Below are 22,646 nucleotides of genomic sequence, written 5' to 3' on the forward strand. Positions count from 1 at the left end.
AGCAAGCTGCTCCAGTGAATTTGTTAGAGCCAAGGAAGCACTAACCAGCAACGTTTTGTTATATCCAGTTGCATACAGCACAGCAGCACTGAATGCATAGCAAGGAGTTGAGTAACTAAAACAAGAATTTAGAAATCTGTTCAACACAGACATTGTAAAGATGTATCATCTAATTCACTGTAATATTAGCTGTCTACAATCATAAAAAAGTCTACATTCTTAAAACACTTGTCCACTGGCTTAACTCCAGGGTAAATTAACAACTGTGTTGACTTACAATGTTTCCCTATGCTCATAAGGATCAATAATCGAGCCATTAGCATTCTGGTAGGCAGAAAAGTAGTTCACAATGCCAGATATAGTTTCCAAGTAAGTTGACGAACTGAATCCGATTGGGTCGGGATTCAAGGCACTCGAAAGTGCTCTAGTAGCATTCTTCACAATATCTTCTAGTGGAAACGGTGGAACAGCAGCGAGCACTAAGCTTTGGTAGCCTAGTAGAAGAGTTGAAAAAACAAGTATGCAAGCTCCGCCCATATTGTTGACGTTTAGATATACGGGAACGTTAAACTTTTTGTCTGCTTGTTGTATCATGTAAATTCTGCTATCGTGGGTGTTCAATTTAGGCGGATAGAACTGAGCTGCAGGTGGAGTAGCTATTGGATGCATCAAATGTTGCTTTGAAAGAGGCACACTGTAGCCTACCTACTGGCCATGTCACGTGCACGGTGTTCGCCTTGTACAAGTTCCACCACATCATACATCAGTCCTACGCGCCTACAGTGCACGTGCTCTTCGATTTGTCACGACGCGTGATCATTGCCGCCTAGCAACGAGAACGTAAAGCCCGCTCAGACGAATGGACGTCGACGTGCGTTTGCGTTGGCTTGAAGCGAGAGTTGTCTCCTCTCTGAGGCCTCAGCCTGATAACCTTAGGCAGCTCTTTGACGAGTCAGAAAGTCGGTACGTTACAGACGCTGGCACGGGCGCGCCAAGTTTGTATTTAGGCGCAAAATTATTTGAAATAGAATGCTTTGTCTCTATCTAATAACCTCCCTTTATTTTCTACAGAACCGTGTTTCTTGATTTTTGCAACAATGAAGATGTGAGACGTGTCTTTGTTACCAATAATCACACGTACTTGTCTGTGTCTTCTACTGCGCCCTCTCAACTTGGAAAAAAGACAATGGTGTTTGTGAAGTGCACCCATGCTACTAAGCTAACGAAAGAAACGATGAATCGTGACGTTATGTGCATGGACTGCGGTGCCAATCCTCTGAAGCATCTTCATTATTTGACTAAAGAAATTCTGTTGCCGTTGCACTTCGCCGAGGATCAGCGAAATGAGAACGGCGAGAAGCTGACGGAGATCATGCACAAACTCTTAGAATCTGTTGAAACAATGGAAGGACGAGCAGAGGTTCGTAACTGAATAGCATAGATTTCATAGTAATTTGAACAATTCTAGCTTGTAGTCGCGATCTGCCCAGCATTTTGGCTAATATTTAGAATTTAAGTTTGTAGTTTGGGATTTTATCGCTTTTTCTAAGCGAGTATAATGCAGTCTCTTGATGACATTAGTTGCAAATGGTGTAAATCTAAGCCAGGTGTTTTGGGGCCAGGCACATAGGAACATTATGTCAGCATTTTGGCAATAATTACTTGGCGATATCTATATACAGTGGCCTTTCTCATCTGTGACCACATCTTATTTACAACCATATTTATTATTGCCATAGCTGTGCAAGGACCAAATTGTTTGGCAGCTATCTATGCAACCAGTGACCATGAAAATGTGTCAATTGCACCTTTGCTAGTGACCAACCAGGCCTCGGGGGGGGGGGGGGGGGAACATACCAATCAGATCGTACAGGCACTAGAGTTCGTAAAAATGATGGTGTACCAGAGAATAGCAATGACTCGCAATAGATTGCTAGGTGGTACATTGTTACATGATATGTATGAAGGTGCTAAGTAGGCGGAATACGTCGCAGGGTGCCACTAAATGGTAGAAGTAGAAAGTGGAACGCAAAAACATCTGCTGAGCAGGTGGTTCGCATCCAAGAGCCGCTGCCACGAAAGACTAAAAGCTACCAATATTTCTAGTCGCCAAATTGGCGACCACACTGTTCGTTTAGTCGCCAGCTATCTAGAAGTGGTCGCCATATAGCGACTTGGTGATCGGATTTTTCGAACCCTGTATATAGTATATGCTGTTAGCATTGAGCCGAGAATGGAACTTCGTACAGGTAAAATATTAGAAAATGTACAAGGGTATACCGATGTATTTTGCTAACAACTCACAATACAGAGTGACCACTAGAACTTTTGAATACATCATCAAAAGCAGCTAATTGTTGATGTTGGACACTATTTGTTTAATTTTATTTGCCTCATTTTGCATAGAAATATTTCACTGGTGGGAGTATTGCAATTGAAATTGTTGAAGCAATTAGTAGTTATTATCGAAACTGCATTTACTAAGTTACCGTACTATATATTGGTGTACCAAGCAGATGAAGTAATTTATGTGATCAAATTGCAGGGAAGGGTAGTCCTGTCATTGTCATTTGCTGTTATGGAACGGTATGGTCAGCTTTCAGACAATACAAGGGAGGTTGCTGTTATGGGATGGATGAAGCAGATAAAGGTAATAATTGATGGTCTTCAAGTCTTAAGCCTTGTTCACAATATTGACGTCGACGTCGACAATAGAAACGAAAGCTTTTCCAGCGTCGACGTCGAGGCGGTTTCTTTGAAGTTTGACGCTCAACTGAGCGTCGGCGTCATATTGTGAACCAGGCTTTACTAGTATTACACACCCCATGTGGTATTAAAGAAAATAGAGCCTGATTTGTGAGCTGTCAAATTACGAGATTGGTACTGTATATACTAATAATCTTAGCTGGCACAGATAGTGATTATAAACAACAGTTGCATCTTCACAATGAGTGAGACTTGGAGAATGATGGAGAATGATGCGACTATCACATGACTATAACACAGTACGTGTAATTGTCACACAGCACACACATGCTTTTGTTATCAAACTCATTACAAGACGAAAGGAAGGTAATTGCTGCAGATGCAAGTAAATTCAATTCTATTGTTACAAAGAATGAGCATTAGTCCACTGTGCTTTTTTGAATTCTCTTGTTATGCTGTGGAATTTTACATAAGGAAACTTTAGCATGAAATTGCATCATAATTTACTTGGATAAAATAACATACTTCATCAGTGGCAAATCAATATACCTGTACTATTGTACACTTCATGAATTGCCCACATTTTGCCATAGTAATAGTAGAAATTGCTAATGTGGTACCAGAATGCGGAGGTTTGTTATGCACTGTTATGAGGTTGTTAATTTCTATACTGATAAAATGGAAGCACTTTTGAAACAAGTCTGGGTGCACACACGTGACCACACTCTTAGGACATGCAAGAACACTATGTAAGTCAATGACAAATCTACCAATTGAAATCCAAGAAATGCAGTCTTACACTTATATGTAGCAGCACAGTCGTCGAGTAGATGCAGTGGGGAACACACACACACACACACACACACACACACACACACACACACACACACACACACACACACACACACACACACACACACACATGCACACACACACACACACAAAACTATGTGAGTTATGGATTTGTTATTTTGGGATTTACTTTAAGTGCTGTAAGCTAGCTGCACATTCACACACCAAGGCTTGATGACAAAGTGTCTGCTAGTAGAACCACTTCTTGTACATTCATGGTGCCATCATGTGTATACATGTACTTGATATTATTTGGTTTAGTGCTGCGAGAAACCTAGTAACCTTTCTAAGCTCTTTACCGCTGTTGTGTCCTGCATTGGTAATAGTGGTTGTTGTCGTAGCGTGCATTGAAGCTGGATGTAGTTGCAGAAATTTCGAAGAATAGAAGACATCCTTGTCCTCAAGCTGAGTATGATGTAAGTATGAATTAATTGACACAGTAAAGAGAATGTGCTTTTTCTTGTTTTTGTTTTATATAATACTGGTATAGGGAGCAAAATGGCCATTAACACTTTTGCTGATGTTTGTTTAGTAGTAGAGTATTACAGAAATAGTGGTGATTGTATGTAAATCCACAAATTTTCGTATGCGTTTTATTTTCGTATTGTTTGTAGACTCCTAAATGTACTAAATTAAAATGCATAGTAAAAATTTTTCGGATGACAAACTGTTATTACAAATCGCCACTAAATCGATGTTGATTATGTACAGTTTCACAATACAAGATCCAACTGAACAATATACTGGTTTTACAACAACAAATGACCAAAACGAAACTCTACGTACAGCATGTCCAGTTTGCAACGTTATGATGTCACTCAACTCAAACTGTTTCTGAAAGTGCTCTGGCAGATATCTAGCAATGGCATCAACAGAAGATGAACCAGACATGCAGTTGATGTTCTTGCAGCAGTGACGGTTTGTTCTTTTGAATTAGTCCTAATGCCCACCCCAACACTGCGCTTCGGTTGGCGACACAGCTGCTGTCTCGCACGGCATGAAAGTAATATAAGTTATTTCACTTTTTTGTCCAATGCCAGGTGTCATAGGGTCAAAGAAGAAGGCGTCTGTTTTGACCTTTTTCTGCTAGTTTTGCCATTCCTCAGGCAGTCGTTCGATACTAGAAACTGCTTTTGATATGCACTGCGGATTGATTGAACTGTTGACTTGTGATTCTGTGATTCAACGATTTTTCAGACAAGCGGGCGAGTGTCCTCGTAAAAGTCCTCAGTCTTCAGCAACTCGGGCAATGGTCAGCCTAGTCTTGGAGTGTAGACGTGATATTGTCCCCTCTTTCTGTACTTAGGTGCCGAGTGATCTTGGTCTCAATCCAGAGCTTCATCTACACAAGTACGTTATCCTCTTGTTGGCTCCCGGATGCTGCTCGTGATCTCCTTTGTAGTGGTAGTAGTTTTTTTATCTTTGTTGTGAGCCAAGCATGGATACCACTTTTCCTTGGCTTAGAACTCATGAATCACGTACATTGACGCACGTACAATGAAACAGTAACTACAATGAAACAGTAACTGTACTAGTGTGCGCTAAAATTGTCCATTAGAGAGTTCGTATGAAAAGAAGATGCGTATGAAAGGTCTTCTCGTCAATTGTACGAAAATATGTGCATACTAAATTTGTGGATTTACAGTATGTAAAGTTGATAACTCGAGGCAGAGCCTCCGGTTACAGTATTGCCACGACCCAACACCCGAACCATTAGATTGATGTGGGCGGGTCGATAGGCGTATTATGTTATGATTGTATGAGCTAAATTGTCATGAGAGCGGATGCGTCAATTGTCGTAGCAATTAAGTTGTTTCTAGCTAAACGAACACATTTGCTTCATTGTTTTGCAAACTCAACCCAAATTTACAAGACAGAGTAGTTGCATGGATATGTCGAATTGCGTTGTCCATATCATAGCCCATTTCTTCTTTGATAGAGTGCTGATTTGCAAAACGTGACTGGATCTAGTAGGCCGTGTCTTCCCCTTCAGGAAACAGAGCAATTGCTAATGAATACAACCAAAACATGCTGGAATGGTGTCAGACCAGTATGAAAGTAGAGATATATAGTTCAGGTACATTGTTCCGGTGATCTCAACAAAGTGTAGTCATGCACATTAGTTTAGCACGTAAGGTGAAGATGGCATAGCGTCCAGGCTAAATAGGACAGCAGCTGCATGTTCCCTAACCTAAAATCTATGGGGTTTAGCACATTAGTGCTGCTTTGTTAGGGAAGTACTTATTAATAACTATAACTTACCTATACACAACACGGTTCTAATTAGCTCTGGTTTTTCAATTTGCTCATAGATGTAATCAGTGCCAGAAATGACCAGCTGTACATTTTGGATGCTATTTCGCAAATGCCGCTGAACTGTTAATTTCCCATAAGTTTGACCGTATAACTGAGTGAGTAATGAGGCAAAGATTGTGTCAGTTGTTGGCAGTTAAGACCAGAAAAAAGAGTAGCCTTGGTTCCAGACGCTTTCCCGTATGTACTACTGCACCTGACAGGTATATGGGGTCAAAAGTAGGAGGAGCGAGCAGGAAAGTGTCTGGGCGCACTGCTAATACAAACGAGTTCAGGGGCGGGAGAGCTATTACATCCAAATTATACCATTAGTTTAACTGCATTATGTTGCACAATGCAATCGTAATACGATGTAGATAACTCATCAGTCAGTTCTATTTGAATAGCATTGAAGCAGTCAGGAAAAACAGGCTAACCACTAAATGACGCAGTGAAGATTGTCTGCAACAACAGCAACGACGTGATCACGGAATCGACTCTGTTGGAGGGCGTTTCTTCAATGAGAGCATCTCTGGATATGATGCTACTTGTACAGACGTAACTTATCTGATGTCTGTACAAGTAGCTTCATATCCAGAAATTCACTATGATGCAGTGCCGGATGACAATGTTGGATTGCATTTAGACTTCGGTATGCATGTGTAGTTTTTATCTTGGAGGCTGCTACGTCACCGAGAACTCGGTCAGTAAGTTTGTTCTGAAAGGGTCAACAACATGCTGATGCAGAATCTTATTTTTGGGCAGCAACTGATTTAATTTAGTCCTGTAATATAATATTGTTTTTTGGGTTTTTACAGTTTGGAGTTCAATTTTTTGTTTTGTATGAGCAGTAGAATTTGGTATGTCTCTTTGTGTAGGTTTGGCTTGTAAGGCTTAACTTGTTGAAGGACCTTGTCAGTCAACTTGAGTCTTTGGAGATACGTGATGTAATGGCTAGTCTGCAAGAAGCTTCTTCTTCTTATGCACAGCCTTTTGAGCAGACACAGAATGATGTTTTAGTGGTTAGATTGAATTGCTTTGTTGGGGATCAACTTCAAACCTGATTTTCATTAGGCATTGACTGAAGCTCAAGACAATGTCAAATTCCTTGAGACACTGAAACCATGGATAGAGAGATTGATGCTTGCATCAGATTACAGTGAAATAGTTGTTGTTTTTCCACCACTGCTAAACACTTTGTTTCTCATGTGGCAACATTCCAAGTAAGAAATAGTCATAATAGAATGAATTTGATTGTAGAAGAGTAGTGTGCAATTTTGATGTCATAGATATTATCATAATCCAAGCAACCTTGGGCGTCTCCTTCATCTTATTACTAATCAAGTTATTGAGAAAGCTCAGAATGTGGCAGATTGTGACTTGCTCCTGGATCCGAAACAGGTAAATACTGTATGCATGCACTGTATAGGGATGCATTGTGAACAGTAGCATAGGCAATGTGGACATGTTGTTATTGTTATAAATTAATGCATCATTTTTCACAACAGCTGAAGTTGCTTTTTCTGTTTTGCTATGTGTAACTTATTTTTATATAATAGAAATAACAGAAATAATGTTACACATTATTTCTGATAATCTTAGATTTGGTAGTTGAAAATTGGCATACTCAGTTAAAGGGTAACTCCAATGCAAAGATCAAAAAATGTCCTATAGGAAATTGATAGTTTTTTAGTTGCATCTGGTGATGTGCGTGGTGTAGTGTACATGTCACAGAGAGAGGAGAGACGTGTGTGCGTCTGTATAGTCAGCTGCCTGTAAAAAATGACTACATCTTCATATCTAAGACAACGCTACTATGGTAGAGGTGACGACAGCGACATATTCTTCTGAAGAGCCCTCCGGAGGCTTTTGAGTGATGATAATGTTCCGTCATCGCATGAATCACAGGATGAGGAAGATCTGCTGGGAGCTATTAGAGTGGCTAGACCATACAGGTTTGAGCTCAGCGACAGTGTCTCTGAAGTTGAAAGATCGCTTGCTGCCATGTCGAATACTAGCAATAATAATAGACAGTGTTACTGTACTGGTGAGTTCATGCAAAATCAATGAGCTGTGAGAAAGAGAACAAATGAGTTGATGTTCGTGCGTTGAGTTCACATTGACGAAAGTTGACGCAAGTTTTTGACTTTGCTGTACATTAGTGTAATACATACGACTGCATTCACTACACATGATGAGCATCTGTACACAAGTCTATTCATTGTCTGACCTTTCCTAGCCATTGACAGTAGTTTTAGTTCTGCAAGAGTTTCATCGTTGTCTTCATTTATCCTTTCTTTTGCAAAGGTTTCAGAGTGCTACGATAATTTGAAGTGTGGAGGCAGGTAGATGAAAAATTGTGGCCTTAATTTCGCTCTTCTACAACCCAGACCAAGCTCTTGAATAGAGCTGGCTGTACTTTGAAGCAATCAAGCTTAAAGTGGCTACTACAGACTCCTGTCCACTCAGTAGGACGCATCGTACTCATTAGTTGCCGGACGACACAACATCTCGTCTTCTTCTTATTTGCAGTTCCTACTCTTTTCTTTCCCCTCTGTGACGTGCACACTACACCACGCCATTTCCAGAACTTGAAGAACCGGAAGCAACTTTGACCTGCTATTCCTCAGTGGACTTAACTTAGAAATCTAAAACTATTTTTCCCGTGTATGCAACTAGAACTTTCGATTTCCAACATAAACGAATTTTTGATTTTTGTGTAGCATTTACTTTTTAAATAGAATGTAGTGGATCTTTAAGTAGATTGTAGCGGAGTATGATGCAGCCAACTAATTCTATAATCTCAGGGTTTAAAATTTTTCAAATTTGGTTTTTGCCAGAGCAATTAAAAGCACAGACATGCCTACTTTATTTACAACTACGCCTACTTTTCCTATTTCAGCATGCGCACATTACATTTGTTACTGAACTGAAAGTAGACATCCAAGATTTGTAGGTTTGGTTTTTCTCTGTCCTTACTGGCACTTGTAGAAATTAAATGTGGGTTAGATTAGATGTAACAAAGCTCCCTTTAGTCCCTCCTAAGCTCTGCTCACATTGACCTGGCTTTGGGAAGTCTAGAATGAGAAAGACCAGGCTTTACATGTAATCATTTCTCGTCAGGTGATAAGGTTTGGCATATTGAGGTAATTAATCCAACCCACTGTCTCAGATAAGGTTTCCAATTACTTCCAGTTGTTTCAGAAGAGTAAACAGGTGGTAGAGTTAGGTAATAGCACTGAGCTGTAACCCACAGCCTACAGGTCAGTCGCTTGGTCCGACAAGCCGACGCGCCATTATGCGCAATGCACATTCCCCTTTCTTCGCAAATTTTCGTTTGTGATCGGCCTGTTTCCTAGAGACATCGCTAAAATCCTGTCACGTATGTGCAATCATCAGAACTTTAGCTGCCCTGGTAGATAGATGTTTTCTGTTGTATTTTGTACAAATGGGAGATTTTGCGGTTTTGCACAGTCGGCCAGACCAACGTGAACGAAGAGTAGGATGACCATATGCAATGCCGCATTGAATCTTTATGCTACCAAATTGTCCACGTTCACTTGCCAAATTGCAAATGTTAGTCGCCATTGGCGAGGAGGCGACCAGGAATCTTAAACCCTGAATCTAATACACATATCAAGCAGCAGCTTAATTATGAGTCACACTAATTGTGCAGAACACAACTCACTAAAAGAATAGTACTTGCGGCAAGTATAGGTGTCTTCAATAGCTCTACAGTCCATGATTGGTTGTCACGTTCTTTCTGGTGGCTGCCAAGTCTTCTTCTTTTAAAAATAGATTATAGTACATTACCATCATCTCTTGAGACCAACAGATACTATACCTGATCAAGGCCAACAGATACCACATCAATGATGAAAACACCTGTTTATGGACTTTCTTTGTTATTACTCATGCTGATTTGAATAGTGAATTGTTTTAATGGGGCTATAGCAACAAGTACTAATCGTGCAATGGAAATGAAGATTTGTTTAAAATCTAAGGCATTCATTTTTTATCAAGATGTCACTATTACTTTTATGTTGTTATGGTTTATTTCAGCAGTTTCATGAACATCATAACAAGAAATATTTAGTAAACATTGTCTCATTAATTAGCAATTGATTATGTGAGTATTGGACTGGTATTTGTCATTTTGATATTAGTTGTATACATTTTTGACATGCTTTTGCTGGTGACCCTTGCTGATTAGTGCATTGTTCATGTGTTTTCGTTATAGACAGTTCATGTCTAGACCGTATGACTAGTTATTTTTGCCTTCCTAAATTACTGTGACTTGAAATATAACGGATGCAAATTAAAGTTCTGTCTTTCAACCTGGACGACAGTTACTGGTACAAACATGTACATTTGTCTGCACAGTGACTGCCTCGGACTCCGGGCATAAATATCTGCAAATTTTTATTTGTGTGATCTGTGATTTCTTCACTGAATTCACAGAAATATCATGAAAGCAGATTTAACCAGTTATACAATAATTGTGAAGAGCCACTATGTCTAGCTATTCAATTTGTTTTGTGGTGTGAACACCGTAGCCTGGGTTTGTTACATTTAGTAATCAGATGCTGTAATTACACTTTCATTTTATAGCCAGAAAGAGATGGTCTAATTTGATACATTATACCATGTTATGGACAAAATTTATATTTTGTAACTGCAATTTTGTCATTCTAACAAGGAAGGACATGTAGATTGTTAAGCTTTAGCAACTTTATTAGTTGTTGGCCAGCTAGTTACTATGATTGCCTTTTTCATTAATAAAGCAACACAGATTCAGATCCATGCCATAGTAGCAATGAATGGTGTGACAGATACCTTATATAGTTACTGTTATATATAATTGTCATCGAGTGTTTATCAATAAACAACTGTGTGGTTGCAGTTGGCTAGCTCTTTCTGTTTATATAGTATAGTGTATGGAATTTTGTATAACTGTTTTTAGGCTTATACAAAAGTCAATATAGCTCTGAATATCTGTGCCAAGTTTCGAGGATCGTATCTTGATCAAGCAGAGAAGGTTGATAAACTGCACCCAGTGTACCGAAAACTTGTGGAAGAAGCTAAGTAAGGTGTTATTTTCTCTTGTTGGATAGCAGGCAGTGATCACTTTTTTTGTATTAGGGCGGCTGCTGCTTTAGCTGAATCTTTTGGATTGAGTCCAAACTATTCTCAACATCATGTCAGTGCTACCTCAATGTCTTTGCAAATGAGTCAAGAGTACGTATCTCCAGCTAGTCTTGCATTTTGGATTGACTCTCCTTGGCCAAATAGAAAGTCTGAAATGTTTTCTCGGCTGAATGCATTTACAGAAAGATGCAACGATGTACTCGACATTGTTCAGACTGCACAGCATTTCAAGCAATTGGAGGTAATAACAAAATGTGGAGGGTTGGAATTGGGTAGTCTAGATGGTCTACTTGGAGAAGTTCATGAGCGATTTCTGGCAGAGAGGAACAAAATGAAACCATATTTAGAAGTAAGCATTTCTTTCTTTAATGTTGATGATATGTGCTCAAATGCAAAGACTAGGTTCTCTATAGGGCTTTTGCTTGTACTGTAGAGAGGTACAGTTCTGATTGTCAATTTTTACATTGCATTGACTGGGATATTTAATTGTAGTGAGTTATGTCTACTGAAATCAGCAGAACATTATTATACACAGTAAATTTTGATTTACTTAGAATTGTCTGTCAGTGACTGTTGAATAACTTAGCAATTCAGCATTACTACAATGAGAACAGACCTTTTGTTGTAGACTGTGCTGTTGTGTGTTCCAATGATCACAGAGCGCTTTCACACACGGTGTTAACTGGGGATAACTCTGGTAGAGTTATGATAACCCCACTCCACTCAACTTGCGTTCACACCTAGAACACGGGTTATTAGGTACAGAAAATCTCTAGTATAGTGAATACGTCGGTTGCTTGAAGTTTATGCTTGAGAATAGGAAAGCAGTAACACCAATAGCCGAACACCAGAAGGAGAAGCCATTTGTACGTTGGAGCGATCGACTCTAGGGCGTGTTGTTGCATATTAGGGGGTGTTGTTGCAGGTAATGAACAATTTGGTTTAAGAAGGGACACAGCTGTTTGGATTGTTTGAATTTTTCCAGACAGACTATTGACTATTACCTGTCAAGGGGTAATAGGTATGTTTATGCTTGCTCATTGGATTTCAAAAGCATACGACAGGGTGTCGCATTATAGACTGTTCAGTAACTATTACGACGTGGCACACCAGTTTATCTTGTAAATATACTTGCCAATTGGTACGTTGCACAATCTATGCAGATAAAATGGGATAACAGTCTTTCAGAACCCTTTAATGTCTGTAATGGTGTTCATCAAGGTAGCGTTTTACCTCCATGTTTGTTCAATGTTTGCATGGATGATTTATTGGGAGATCTCAGAGATTCTGGTGTTGGTGCCAAGATTGGCAACATCTTTTGAGGTGTATGGCTTACGCTGATTATTTCTTACTTATTTCTCCTACTGTGGCTGGTGTGCAAAAAATGATGGATATTTGTGTGCAATATGCCGAAGTTCACCATTTGAAGATCAATGGCAAGAAGAGCTCTGTTATTGGATTCATTAAAAGTGTTATGTCATCACGTAATCTTCCAGAATTTTTATTGAATGAAATTACGTTGTGGTGTCAGGAAAATATCAATCATCTCGGTGTTGTTTTGGATATGCTGGATCGTGATCAAGTGGCAGTGGATGCCAGAAAACTGAAGTTCTTTGGAGCTATTAACTCTGCTGTTGCAAGAATGGGAGGTAGTTGCTTAAGCAACAGCACTTGGAAGAAAATAGTAGATCCTCAACTATTTCCTATTTTATTGTTTGGTAGTCAGCTGTGGAACTTGGACAAAACGTCAACTGCTAAGGTAGTTGACACCATATTTAGGAAAGATATTTGACGGGGACTTGGTCTTCGATGGAGAGACTCGCTGTATGAACGCCTAGGTAATTGGATGGTCAATGCGTCAGTGAGATTCGAACAATACAAGCTTTATTTTTGATACTGTCACTAGACTCTAGAAATGGCCTAGTTAGAGGACTATCGTGGAGAGTCTATAGACATAAGTTGCCCTTTGTAGATGTCCATACTAATTTTTTTGCCATCTTGCTAAAGGAATTATGTTCTCTGGTATTTACTTAGCTGTCTGTTTGTTTTTGAGGTGGCTATGTGTATGTGTGTGTTTGTATGTATATGTCTCTCATTTGTGAGAGGCTGTACCTTTTGGTATGAAGTGAAACATGTGTCGTGCTCAACCAGATCAGTCTGGTTTGTAAAGTCTATTACAAGTACCGGAAGCAAACCCTGCTTCAGAAGTACAAACATATGTCGTGCTCAACCAGATCAGTCTGGTTTGTAAAGTCTATTACAAGTACCGGAAGCAAACCCTGCCTCAGAAGTACTTAGACCATCACGGCTGTCTAGAAAGAAGACATGACTTTACGAAGGATCTGAGTAGATCCCAGAAGCACTGTTTTCTGTAAGTGCTGCAGGTTTTGATGACCTGGAATAATGTCCAGTCACCGTGCAATACCTGCGTGCACTGTGCCCAAAGCTCCCAAGACCACCGGAACCACCAGTGTTCGACAATGCCACATGCGGCTTATCTCCACTCGCAAGTCGCTGTACTTCACCAACTTCTCAGCATGTTTCTTGCCAATGTTGCCATCAGCAGGACAGCTGATATCAATAAGAAGACAAGTGTTGGTCTTTCTATTTCTGAGACAGATGTCTGGACGATTGGCTTTGATCTTCCTGGCAGTGGGGATGGTGGTATCTCACATCATAGTAATGTCATCCGTCTCCACAAGCCTATCAGGATGATGCCGGTACCATCTGCTCTCCACTGGAACCCCAAAATGGCGACAAACATCCCAGTGAATGATGGATGCCACCTGATTGTGTCGATCAGTGTAGTCTGTCGGTGCCAAAGCACTACAGCCTGCCACAATGTGGTCGACTGTTTCCAGGCTTACACTGCACATGCGGCAAGTAGGACTGACATCACGATGTAGAATCTTGCGCTCATAGTACCGAGTCCGAAGAGCTTGGTCTTGAGCAGCAACAACCAGTCCCTCAGTTGCAGCAGGAAGATTCGCTGCCTTTAGCCATCCGTAGGTCTCTTTCATCTCCACAGGCGGTTGCTCAGTGAGACGACGATACTGCCCGTGCATAGGCTTCCCGCTCCAGGACCGCACACGAAGAGAACTGCAACACGTAATGTAATGTCTTGCATCTGTTTCAGGTGCTTGCTCGAAGCCACCTTCAACCGAGATGGATGCATTCCTGTGTAAGCTCTGCGACTTGTTGTCCGAAGCAAGACTCCTTCACAGCTGTGCAGTAAACCGACAAGCCATGTGCTTGATCGAGTGTGAAGATTTTCCAGAGTCACACTCCCGTATCATCTGCATGAAAGAATCAGAACTGTCAGCAAGGTAACAGTTCAGCCTCACAATACAAGATTGATATGTCGACTCAATCTGTTGTAACCCCCTACCCCATCACTTCAAGGAGCGTACAGTCGGTCAACGTCTGCAGCAGGATGGTGGACACCGTGCATAGAGAGGAGCTTTCTGGTTCGTCGATCGAGCTGCTGCAGGTTCGTGCACTCCCAATGAATGACGCCAAAACCGTAAGTGAGAACCGCTAGTGCAAACCCATTGATGGCTAGAATCTTGTTCCGACCATACAACTCAGTCCGGAGAAGCACCTTCACTCTGCGGAAGTACTCACGACGGAGTCTCTCCCGCATCATGCTGTGCTGAATACCGTTACTCTCATCTACACCCAAGTACTTGTAGACTTGACCCGGTTCCAGACAGGTGATGGTGTTTGTTTTTTCTACCGTCACTCAAGAGTTGTGTCCAGATAGCCTGCCGTTGACAAAGTGTGCAACAGCACATTTGTCCAGACCAAACTTCATCTGGATGTCATCAGAGAAGGTACGAACCGTGTGCAACAACCCGTCCAACTGATCAGAGTTTCTGCCATACAGCTTCAGATCATCCATGTAAAGTAGATGACCGATAAGCTGACGTTTGGCAGTCTGACCATGCCCAGTGGTCATCCGGTAGCCGTAACCGGTTCTGTTCAGCTCCTTGCTCAGAGGACTGAGAGCCATACAGAAGAGAAGTGGAGAAAGTGAGTCACCTTGGAAATACCCTTCCTGATCTGCATAAGCCTTGTCTTGATAGTACTATTCCCACAAGAAAGCACCATCGATGTCCTCCAACTCTTTATCACACGTGACAGGAACCCGCACAAGACTGGACTGATCTTATGGAGCTGAAGGCATTGGAGCAACCAACTGTGTGGCACGCTGTCATAGGCTTTCTGGTAGTCCACCCAAGCCATGCTCAAGCTCTTGTGCCTGGTCCTACAGTCTTCGGTAAGCAGCTTGTTGATCAACAGCTGATCCTTTGCACCAAAAGATCCCTGTCGACAACCCTTCTGCTCCGGAGCCATGAGGTTTCTCTGATCCAAATGCCCTGCAATCCTCTGCCTGATGACTGAGGTGAGGGTCTTATAGAAGACAGACAGACACGTGATAGGCCGGTAATTGTTGGTCTGGTCAGTCTTGTCATTTATTATTATTATTATTATTATTATTATTATTATTATTATTATTATATTAGGACGTGTCTTCGTTTAACTCCACTCTACCCCGCTTTAACCCGGTTTAATCGTACTCGGAGCCAGGGTTAACTTAATCCTCGCTTAGCCTCAGTCTTAACCTGGGTTTACTTGGGTTTACTAAACTCATGTTCACACCACTGGGGTAATTAGAGTCTAACCCAAAAATTTAACCCAAGTTAACCCTGTGTGTGAAAGCGCTCACAATTAACCAATACATGTAGGCATACCATTAACATATTTTTAGTTTGGTACATCTTTGTTCAGAGTGTTTATGCATCATGTTGACAATTTTATGACATTTCTTGCTGCCTATGGTGCTGCCATCAGGTTTGTTTACAATGGTAAACTTACCATTTTAATGCATTATCTGGTGTACAAGTAGAGAGATACTGGTAATGGTAATCTGAGGAGCTAGAGTTTATGCAACATGTTTTTTGGTCTGACAGAATTTCTGTTTCTTCTTCTAATAGATAGCTTTTGACATCGATGAACAATCGGGATTTGAACAGCAGTATTTCTCGTTTCGTTTAGCTGTAAAAGTAAGTTGTGTATTGACACATTTCTTAACAGTTTATTGAGCCTTTTTGTTTGGATCTTTGCATAGACATTTGATCAGCAACTTGCTTCTGTGTTGAAGGAAAGCTTAATGTTATGCCCAACAACAGGCAGTAAAATGCGGGTACTACGAATCTTCCATGGGATTAGTGGTCGGGAAGTTGTACTTGTTAGTCTTCACACAGAATACTCATGCCTTGTAGCAAGCAGTGTTACTGAGCTAGAACATCTGGCAGAGACTTTTCACTTGAACACAGCATGTTCACTGGCACGTCATTTACCTCCAGCATCTGGAATGGTCATGTGGCTGTCTGGATTGAGGCAGAGAATGTTAGAAGCAGTCGAACAAGTAGCAGCTGTATCTTCTTCATTGCTGGAAAATGACAATGGTAAAAGATTAAGGCAGCTTCAAGCTGAATTATTGGAGAAAATAGCCCAGTGTGAAACTCATACAGTAGACAAATGGGTACGTAACATACCATGTCAATTATTGAAAGACAAGCTAAATGAACCATTGTGGAAGAAATCTTTTTCATCAGGAAGCTCTAATCAATTTTGTCAGTTGGAAGTTAATTTAGATTCTCATCTGTTGGTTGTTCTTCGAGAAGTAGAGTACTTTTCAGATCTATTACTTTCAGAAGACTTGGAGTCTCTTGTAACTGGTATAAATGCATCACAGCTACAAGCAACTGCTGTAAAGCTTGAAGAAATTGCATATAAATACAACGAGATTATCACTGGAATTACAGAAACTGAAGGGCAATTATTTGAATCCAAGCTGTTCAAGATAAAAATGGTTAGTGTGTCTTGATTAATTTAGGCTTTATGCTGTCTGATTTATTAAAACGAGATTGATCATTTAGGGCGCATTCGATTGGGCTCTTTCAGCCACGCCCCTCTTCCAACTACTTCCAGTGCAGAGCTGTTAGAGGTTGAAAGAGGGGCGTGCTCTTCCAACCAGCATCAGAGTTGGTAGAGTTGGCTTTTTTGACTATAGTGGCAGTGCTGTAGAAATTGGAAGAGGAGCGTGCACACAGAGCCCAATTGAACGCTCCCTCAATTGAATGTAGCAGCAGTGAACTGACTATTTAGCTACGCCATAGATGAATGACTGAGTAACTTACTGACAAGTGAATGGTACAGGGTTACAACAAGGTTGTACCTAGCTTGGAGACATTGCAGTACCATTTTACTTGTCAATAATGTAGTTGTACTTGCAAACAATTTATAGCATTTTTCATAGTACGTATTATATGAATTTCAGATTGTTGAAAATGGCACACATAATGTCACTTGGATGAGTCCTGATTTGGCAGACTTCATTGAGGGCGCAAATGCCTTGATTTGCGCTGATATGCATGTCAGTTTTAGTGCTGTAAAATTTTGCAAGGAACAGATGCAGAGTGTTATCAGTACTTGGTCAGGTGATGTATTCTCAGAGCCTACAGCTGAAGGCCGGACAGTGTTCCCTCGATCAATCGAAACTATTGAAGATGAGCATAAAGTGTACTTAAAAGGACGACAAGCTCTCATAACTCAATCTGGACAAAGATTACACTTACTTGTAGACAAGTTGATTCACTCGCTTCAAGTCAGCGAAGGATCACAAGTGTGGCAGAAATTTCTGCTTCAAATGGACCAGCTAGTTGTAAATGGTTTGAAGAATACAGTGATAGCTGCACTTCGTTCACTCTGGAAAGTGATGAATTTGTCAGAGGATGAACAAGTTAGCTTGTTTAAATGTTTTTCAATTCTTGCTGATTTTGTGTTTCTGTTTGATATGATATTACTAATTCTTGTTTGGTTAGGTGGAAGATAAACCAATCGTACCTTTTGTTGTTGTGTATATGATTTTGGAAGGTAGTGAGCCACGGTTTGATCCTGCCTTGCTTCAAGATGGATATAATACAAGTATTCCTGAGAAAATAGATCAGTGGTTGGACTCATTTCTTGATCTATCACACTTGGTTGCTCCTTTTAGTTGTCAAGTAAGTTAATTGGTTATTAGAATCATGTGCATGAAGTGCCTCTATGTTATATTTTGTAATATACTAGGTTGATTATTGTGAATCTCTTGCACATGACAATGACATTTGTACGTATACTGACCAAATTCGGTATTTGTCAGAGATAATTGTGGATCAGTGCAGAGTAAGTCAGAGATGATTTTTCTGTTGGTTGTTTTGGATGTAAAAGGTCCAGCTGTGTAGATGTACCACTACCACTACCCTTTGGGTTCTACACTTGGGGCTTGAGCCGTGCAGCTATGGTCATAGTTGACTGTGCTGTGCATCTGATTTCAGATCAGTGTTAATGTTGTTAGATATGTAGCTTTTGATTAACAAAGTTACAAAGTCAGAAGTTTGATAAGTTAATGATATTACATAGACATTTCTCTTGGACAGCTAATATGAACAGTATGACAAATTCAATAATAGCGTTGAATAATATATTTCTTACACATTAGATTCTGGTGCAGCTCCCATTTAGGGCAGTTAACAAGCAGACAAGCAAACAAGGAAATACATCAAAAAGCTAACAAACGACACACTACATAAAAGATTTACACAACTTTGGTGTCTTGTAACTGACAGCAAACAAGTTATTGTAGCTACAATCAGAACTTAACCGATTTCAGTAAGAAATCCACAGTAAAGTTCTTGCAAGTTTGTTTTTGGCATGAATTGATTTATGCATGAATGAATAACATCTGTAGTCTTCTTATTTTTGTGAGTCCTCTTCCAAACAATCCAATCTGCCATGTATGGACTGTCTCTGCCACATGCTCAGACCCCGCTTAACTCCTTCTCTGAAGGCTACGTTACTTTTCGAACTGTACAATCATTATCTATTTCAATATGACATGTTTAGTCTGAATTTCAAGTTTCCGGAGAGGGCTACCTGATAGTGTAGATTTTCTTGTTTAGTTGTGGAATACAGTTTCTCTGCTTTATCACCATTTCGAGATTGCTTTGGTAGTTAACCCAAGCGTTCCCGCTAGACAAACGGACAGCCAATTGGAATACAGCATAGTTCAACATTGGTGTTGGGCTAATGATCAATGTTTGTTTTGGACTATTACTCTCTAAGTGACTTTGCTGCCATGTCTTGTGAAGCACCTTATAATCTGCTGGAGTATTGTAATGTATTTCACTTATGTCATTTTTAGAGATACATCGAGGTGTTTGAACCTTATCGCTTTCTTTGGAGTGAAGATTTCAAGGAGTCATTTAGAAATTTTCTTCATGGCTCTGTAATGCAAGACCCAAGGCCGATTTCTGGAGCTGAAGCAATGAGGTCAAGGGCTTCTGTTCACTCAGCCAAATCATCTCACCCAAGGTTAGTCAATAATTAATTGCTTGTAGTCACTCAATTTTTTGTCATTTTTACAATATGCTGATTTGGATACGCTTCTCTTCACATAAAATGTGCTGAAAATGTTGACTGTACTCAATAGTGAGCACTAGCTTACACATGTTTTAGACATATGACTTTAGGTATAGTGTAGACATTTCAATTTTTATCTAGTGCATCTCTCAATGCAACATTTCATTCTACCCTACAGCTGTTTTCCTGGGAAGCTGCACTTTAGCGTATGACCACTGACAGACTGTTATGTACAGAACATACATGATTTATATTGTGGGGACTTTGCACTGACCACTAACAAATTTGGTAATAATAGATATTCCCACTTCATTTACAGTCAACCCACTCTATTCTTGGTGACTTGCTATAAATACATTTTCTAGTTAGGACGCTATTACAGGTCCTCTGTCATTGTTATGACAGTAGCAGCATAATATCCAGAATGGAAGGAGCAACGTACAAGCAGTTTTAAGAACAGACAGAGGCATGATTACACCCACTGCACCATTCAAACACAAGACACAAGAACAGAAACAACTTGAAACAAACAATTGTCATGATTAAAAGCAAATCCAAGAGCCACGTTCTCCCTTGCATTTCTCTGCAATCTATGTAACAAAGACAACATACACTTGGCACAGTAAACAAAACTAGTGGCAACAGTAGTTTGTCTTTACCAAGAGCTTTTTAGTCTTTGTGCTGCAGTGGTCACACTTGAATTTCATAGAGTACTTTATAGTACTCTGTGAATCAGGTGACTTTCTTATACCCATATATTCATGTTTAAAAGGAAGTCCAACAGAAATGAACTTAGCTTGTATCAGTAGATCTCTCTGTGGTATGCAATGCCCAAGTGCCAGCTCTTTGCTTTCTGGAGAAGTAGGCTCCGCCCTGGAGAACTAGGCTCCGCCCACTGAGAACGAATTAGTATGTTAGGACGACTGCTAGGGATATATCGAGAACGTCGAATGTGAATCAGAATGTAAAGATATTATGAAGATCTGCCTTCTTTCTGACAATGGTTTTGCTTTAAGTAACATGGTGTTGCTAGAGTCTTTTTCCTCAGACTTTTAGCAGAATTCTGCACTATTACAGCTTACCTAGAGAACGATCTTTGCTGGAGTAATTGTTTATCATTGTTCTTTAATATCTGAAAGAAATATTCAGAGCACTGTCTAGCATGTGCTACAGAGAACATTTTTATTTCTCTATTTAGCCTGCTCACTTTCATTTGCTGCTTATTTAGTTGAAGGTTACAATCCCGGATATGAAAACTAGGAGCGTCTTCTGTAGCACTTACACGCTAGACAGCATTCTAGATGTTTGACGTCGAAAGGTAAAGAACAATGATAAACAAGTACTCAAGCAAACGTACATTCTCTAAGTATGCTGTAGTAATTTGATTCTGCAAAGCACTGGTCACGTGAGACAACATGCTCCCACTAGTGGCTAGATCTAAAAAGAAATCCAAGCTGTGATAGACTCATGCAAGAAAGTCTACTCACAGCCTTTCCAAAGCACACATTGATCTTGCTCTAGCACAAGACTGCAGCACAGGAGTCAGCATCATGAGCAGTAGCACTGCTCACTTTCTAGACTAACAATTGTTCCAAAGAATAGCTCTAATGCCATTTTTTAGACAAGAGCACACACAAAGGAATTTGCTATGGCATCTATGTTTATTACATGATAATAAGTCACACGTAGCTGGCTTGCTTTTACTGGTAAAGGTGCAGTGGAAACGTGTGCTGCCTTGTTTAACAATTCACATTATTCAAACAGTCTGGCCGGTCCCAGTTAGTCTTGTCAGTGTATACAGTATTTGGGTTTCTTGATTACAAGAGATTTATCAGCAAGCTACTTGTTTTTGTTTTGTCTTGGGAGTGTTACTGTTTGCTTGCTTATTAATGTTCCTGTTTCTCAGGTGCAAAAAAAGTACAGCAGGTCTAATTTTGTTTGTTACAGCATTCGACAGCAATCTAGCCTGGAATCAGCTGGAGTGCTTGGTTTAGCTGAGAAACAGTTCTTGCAAAAAGCAGTAACAACTTTTCAATTGAAGGCAACAGAATATGATGAGCAGAAGATGCCAACCCTGGATGACTTTGAAGCTAAGCTTTCTGATTACCAGGTCAGCATTTCACTATGATCTATTTGGTCTAATTACACTTGTTTCTGTCAAGTATGCAATATATAAAACTGCCTTTGAGTGTTTAGTCGTAAGTACTGTAACATCATAGGGCAATCAGGGGCCGTAGAAATATATATACAAATATATGTATGTCTAGAATGTACTCTTTGAAGTGTGCATGTCTTATTTTACTTAGTTTAACTGCAACTCACACTAACAGTATGAGAGATAATTGGTGGCTATGTGGCTTTACTTGTCTGTTTTACTGTGTTGTTACAAGATCTTGTTTTAGATATGATATCTTTGTTGTCAGTTTCTCGTTACATTAGCATTTGTTCATGAAAAATTTGGACAAAGAGGGTGATTCTTGTAGAATATTGTTATGGTATACTATGTAAAGTAAAACTAAATTTAGATTTTGAAACACATGTTGGCAAAGAAATATGGTTTGCACGCAGGCGTGTGAATGCTTACCTTTGGCTAAAATACAGGAAACAACTAGTTACTGAATTTTGTGGGAAGGTTGGTGTGTGTACTATTGTCCCTAGAATAATATTATTATAGTCTTCAGCTCTTGGATTCTGTTAGGTACTTAAGTAAAGCATATCGTTGGAAGTTACTGACGTGAGTCTACATTGTCATTTTTTCAAGTGTTGGTTACTGGTTTGGACTACAATTGGTACTATATATATATAAGTTCACAACCTTTTTTCATAGCATTTAAAGGGTAACTGCAACGCGTAAATGAAAAATTGTTTTATGTTAAAGATTGATAGTTCTAGTTGCATGCATGACAGGAAGAATTGTTTTAGATTTTTGAGTTAAGTCTTCGCTGAGATATAGCTGATCAAACTTGCTTCTGGTTCTTAAAGTTCTGGTAACGTGTTATAACGGGTGTAGTGTATGTAGTGTGATGTCATGGAGGGGAGACTACACACTAGTGTGTATTGAAACAAAGGAATATGTGGCAAAAGAATGGTTCGGTGTTGCGTGGCTGCAAGATGCACCAATTCACGCAAGTCATAACGTAATCGTGTTTTGATTTCCGAAGATTCCCAAGTTAAGAAAG

General features: G+C 40.0%; 2 protein-coding genes across 2 annotated transcripts in view; one reads left to right on the plus strand and one right to left on the minus strand.

The window, feature by feature from the left end:
- LOC134177569 (uncharacterized) overlaps positions 1 to 544 on the minus strand; it is a 9,834-nt gene extending 9,290 nt beyond the window's left edge. Inside the window, exons 1-2 of the mRNA XM_062644346.1 lie at positions 278 to 544; positions 1 to 115 (exon numbers count right to left, since the gene is read on the minus strand). The exon at positions 1 to 115 is cut by the window's left edge and continues 90 nt beyond it. Of these exons, the coding sequence (XP_062500330.1) occupies positions 1 to 115; positions 278 to 537 (375 nt within the window). The 5' untranslated portion in view covers positions 538 to 544. The remainder of the gene's footprint in view (positions 116 to 277) is intronic.
- A 286-nt stretch (positions 545 to 830) lies between these two features.
- Positions 831 to 22,646, plus strand: part of LOC134177570 (dynein beta chain, ciliary-like) — a 54,552-nt gene continuing 32,736 nt past the window's right edge. Inside the window, exons 1-19 of the mRNA XM_062644347.1 lie at positions 831 to 963; positions 1,072 to 1,420; positions 2,546 to 2,650; positions 3,900 to 3,974; positions 6,729 to 6,872; positions 6,925 to 7,073; positions 7,140 to 7,251; positions 10,814 to 10,935; positions 10,993 to 11,422; positions 12,428 to 12,757; positions 15,770 to 15,852; positions 15,908 to 15,917; positions 15,996 to 16,064; positions 16,130 to 16,876; positions 17,345 to 17,806; positions 17,889 to 18,068; positions 18,136 to 18,231; positions 19,250 to 19,419; positions 21,415 to 21,577. Of these exons, the coding sequence (XP_062500331.1) occupies positions 860 to 963; positions 1,072 to 1,420; positions 2,546 to 2,650; positions 3,900 to 3,974; positions 6,729 to 6,872; positions 6,925 to 7,073; positions 7,140 to 7,251; positions 10,814 to 10,935; positions 10,993 to 11,422; positions 12,428 to 12,757; positions 15,770 to 15,852; positions 15,908 to 15,917; positions 15,996 to 16,064; positions 16,130 to 16,876; positions 17,345 to 17,806; positions 17,889 to 18,068; positions 18,136 to 18,231; positions 19,250 to 19,419; positions 21,415 to 21,577 (3,900 nt within the window). The 5' untranslated portion in view covers positions 831 to 859. The remainder of the gene's footprint in view (positions 964 to 1,071; positions 1,421 to 2,545; positions 2,651 to 3,899; positions 3,975 to 6,728; positions 6,873 to 6,924; positions 7,074 to 7,139; positions 7,252 to 10,813; positions 10,936 to 10,992; positions 11,423 to 12,427; positions 12,758 to 15,769; positions 15,853 to 15,907; positions 15,918 to 15,995; positions 16,065 to 16,129; positions 16,877 to 17,344; positions 17,807 to 17,888; positions 18,069 to 18,135; positions 18,232 to 19,249; positions 19,420 to 21,414; positions 21,578 to 22,646) is intronic.

Source organism: Corticium candelabrum, chromosome 3 (genome assembly GCF_963422355.1).
Source record: "Corticium candelabrum chromosome 3, ooCorCand1.1, whole genome shotgun sequence".
Taxonomy (NCBI): Eukaryota; Metazoa; Porifera; class Homoscleromorpha; order Homosclerophorida; family Plakinidae; genus Corticium; species Corticium candelabrum.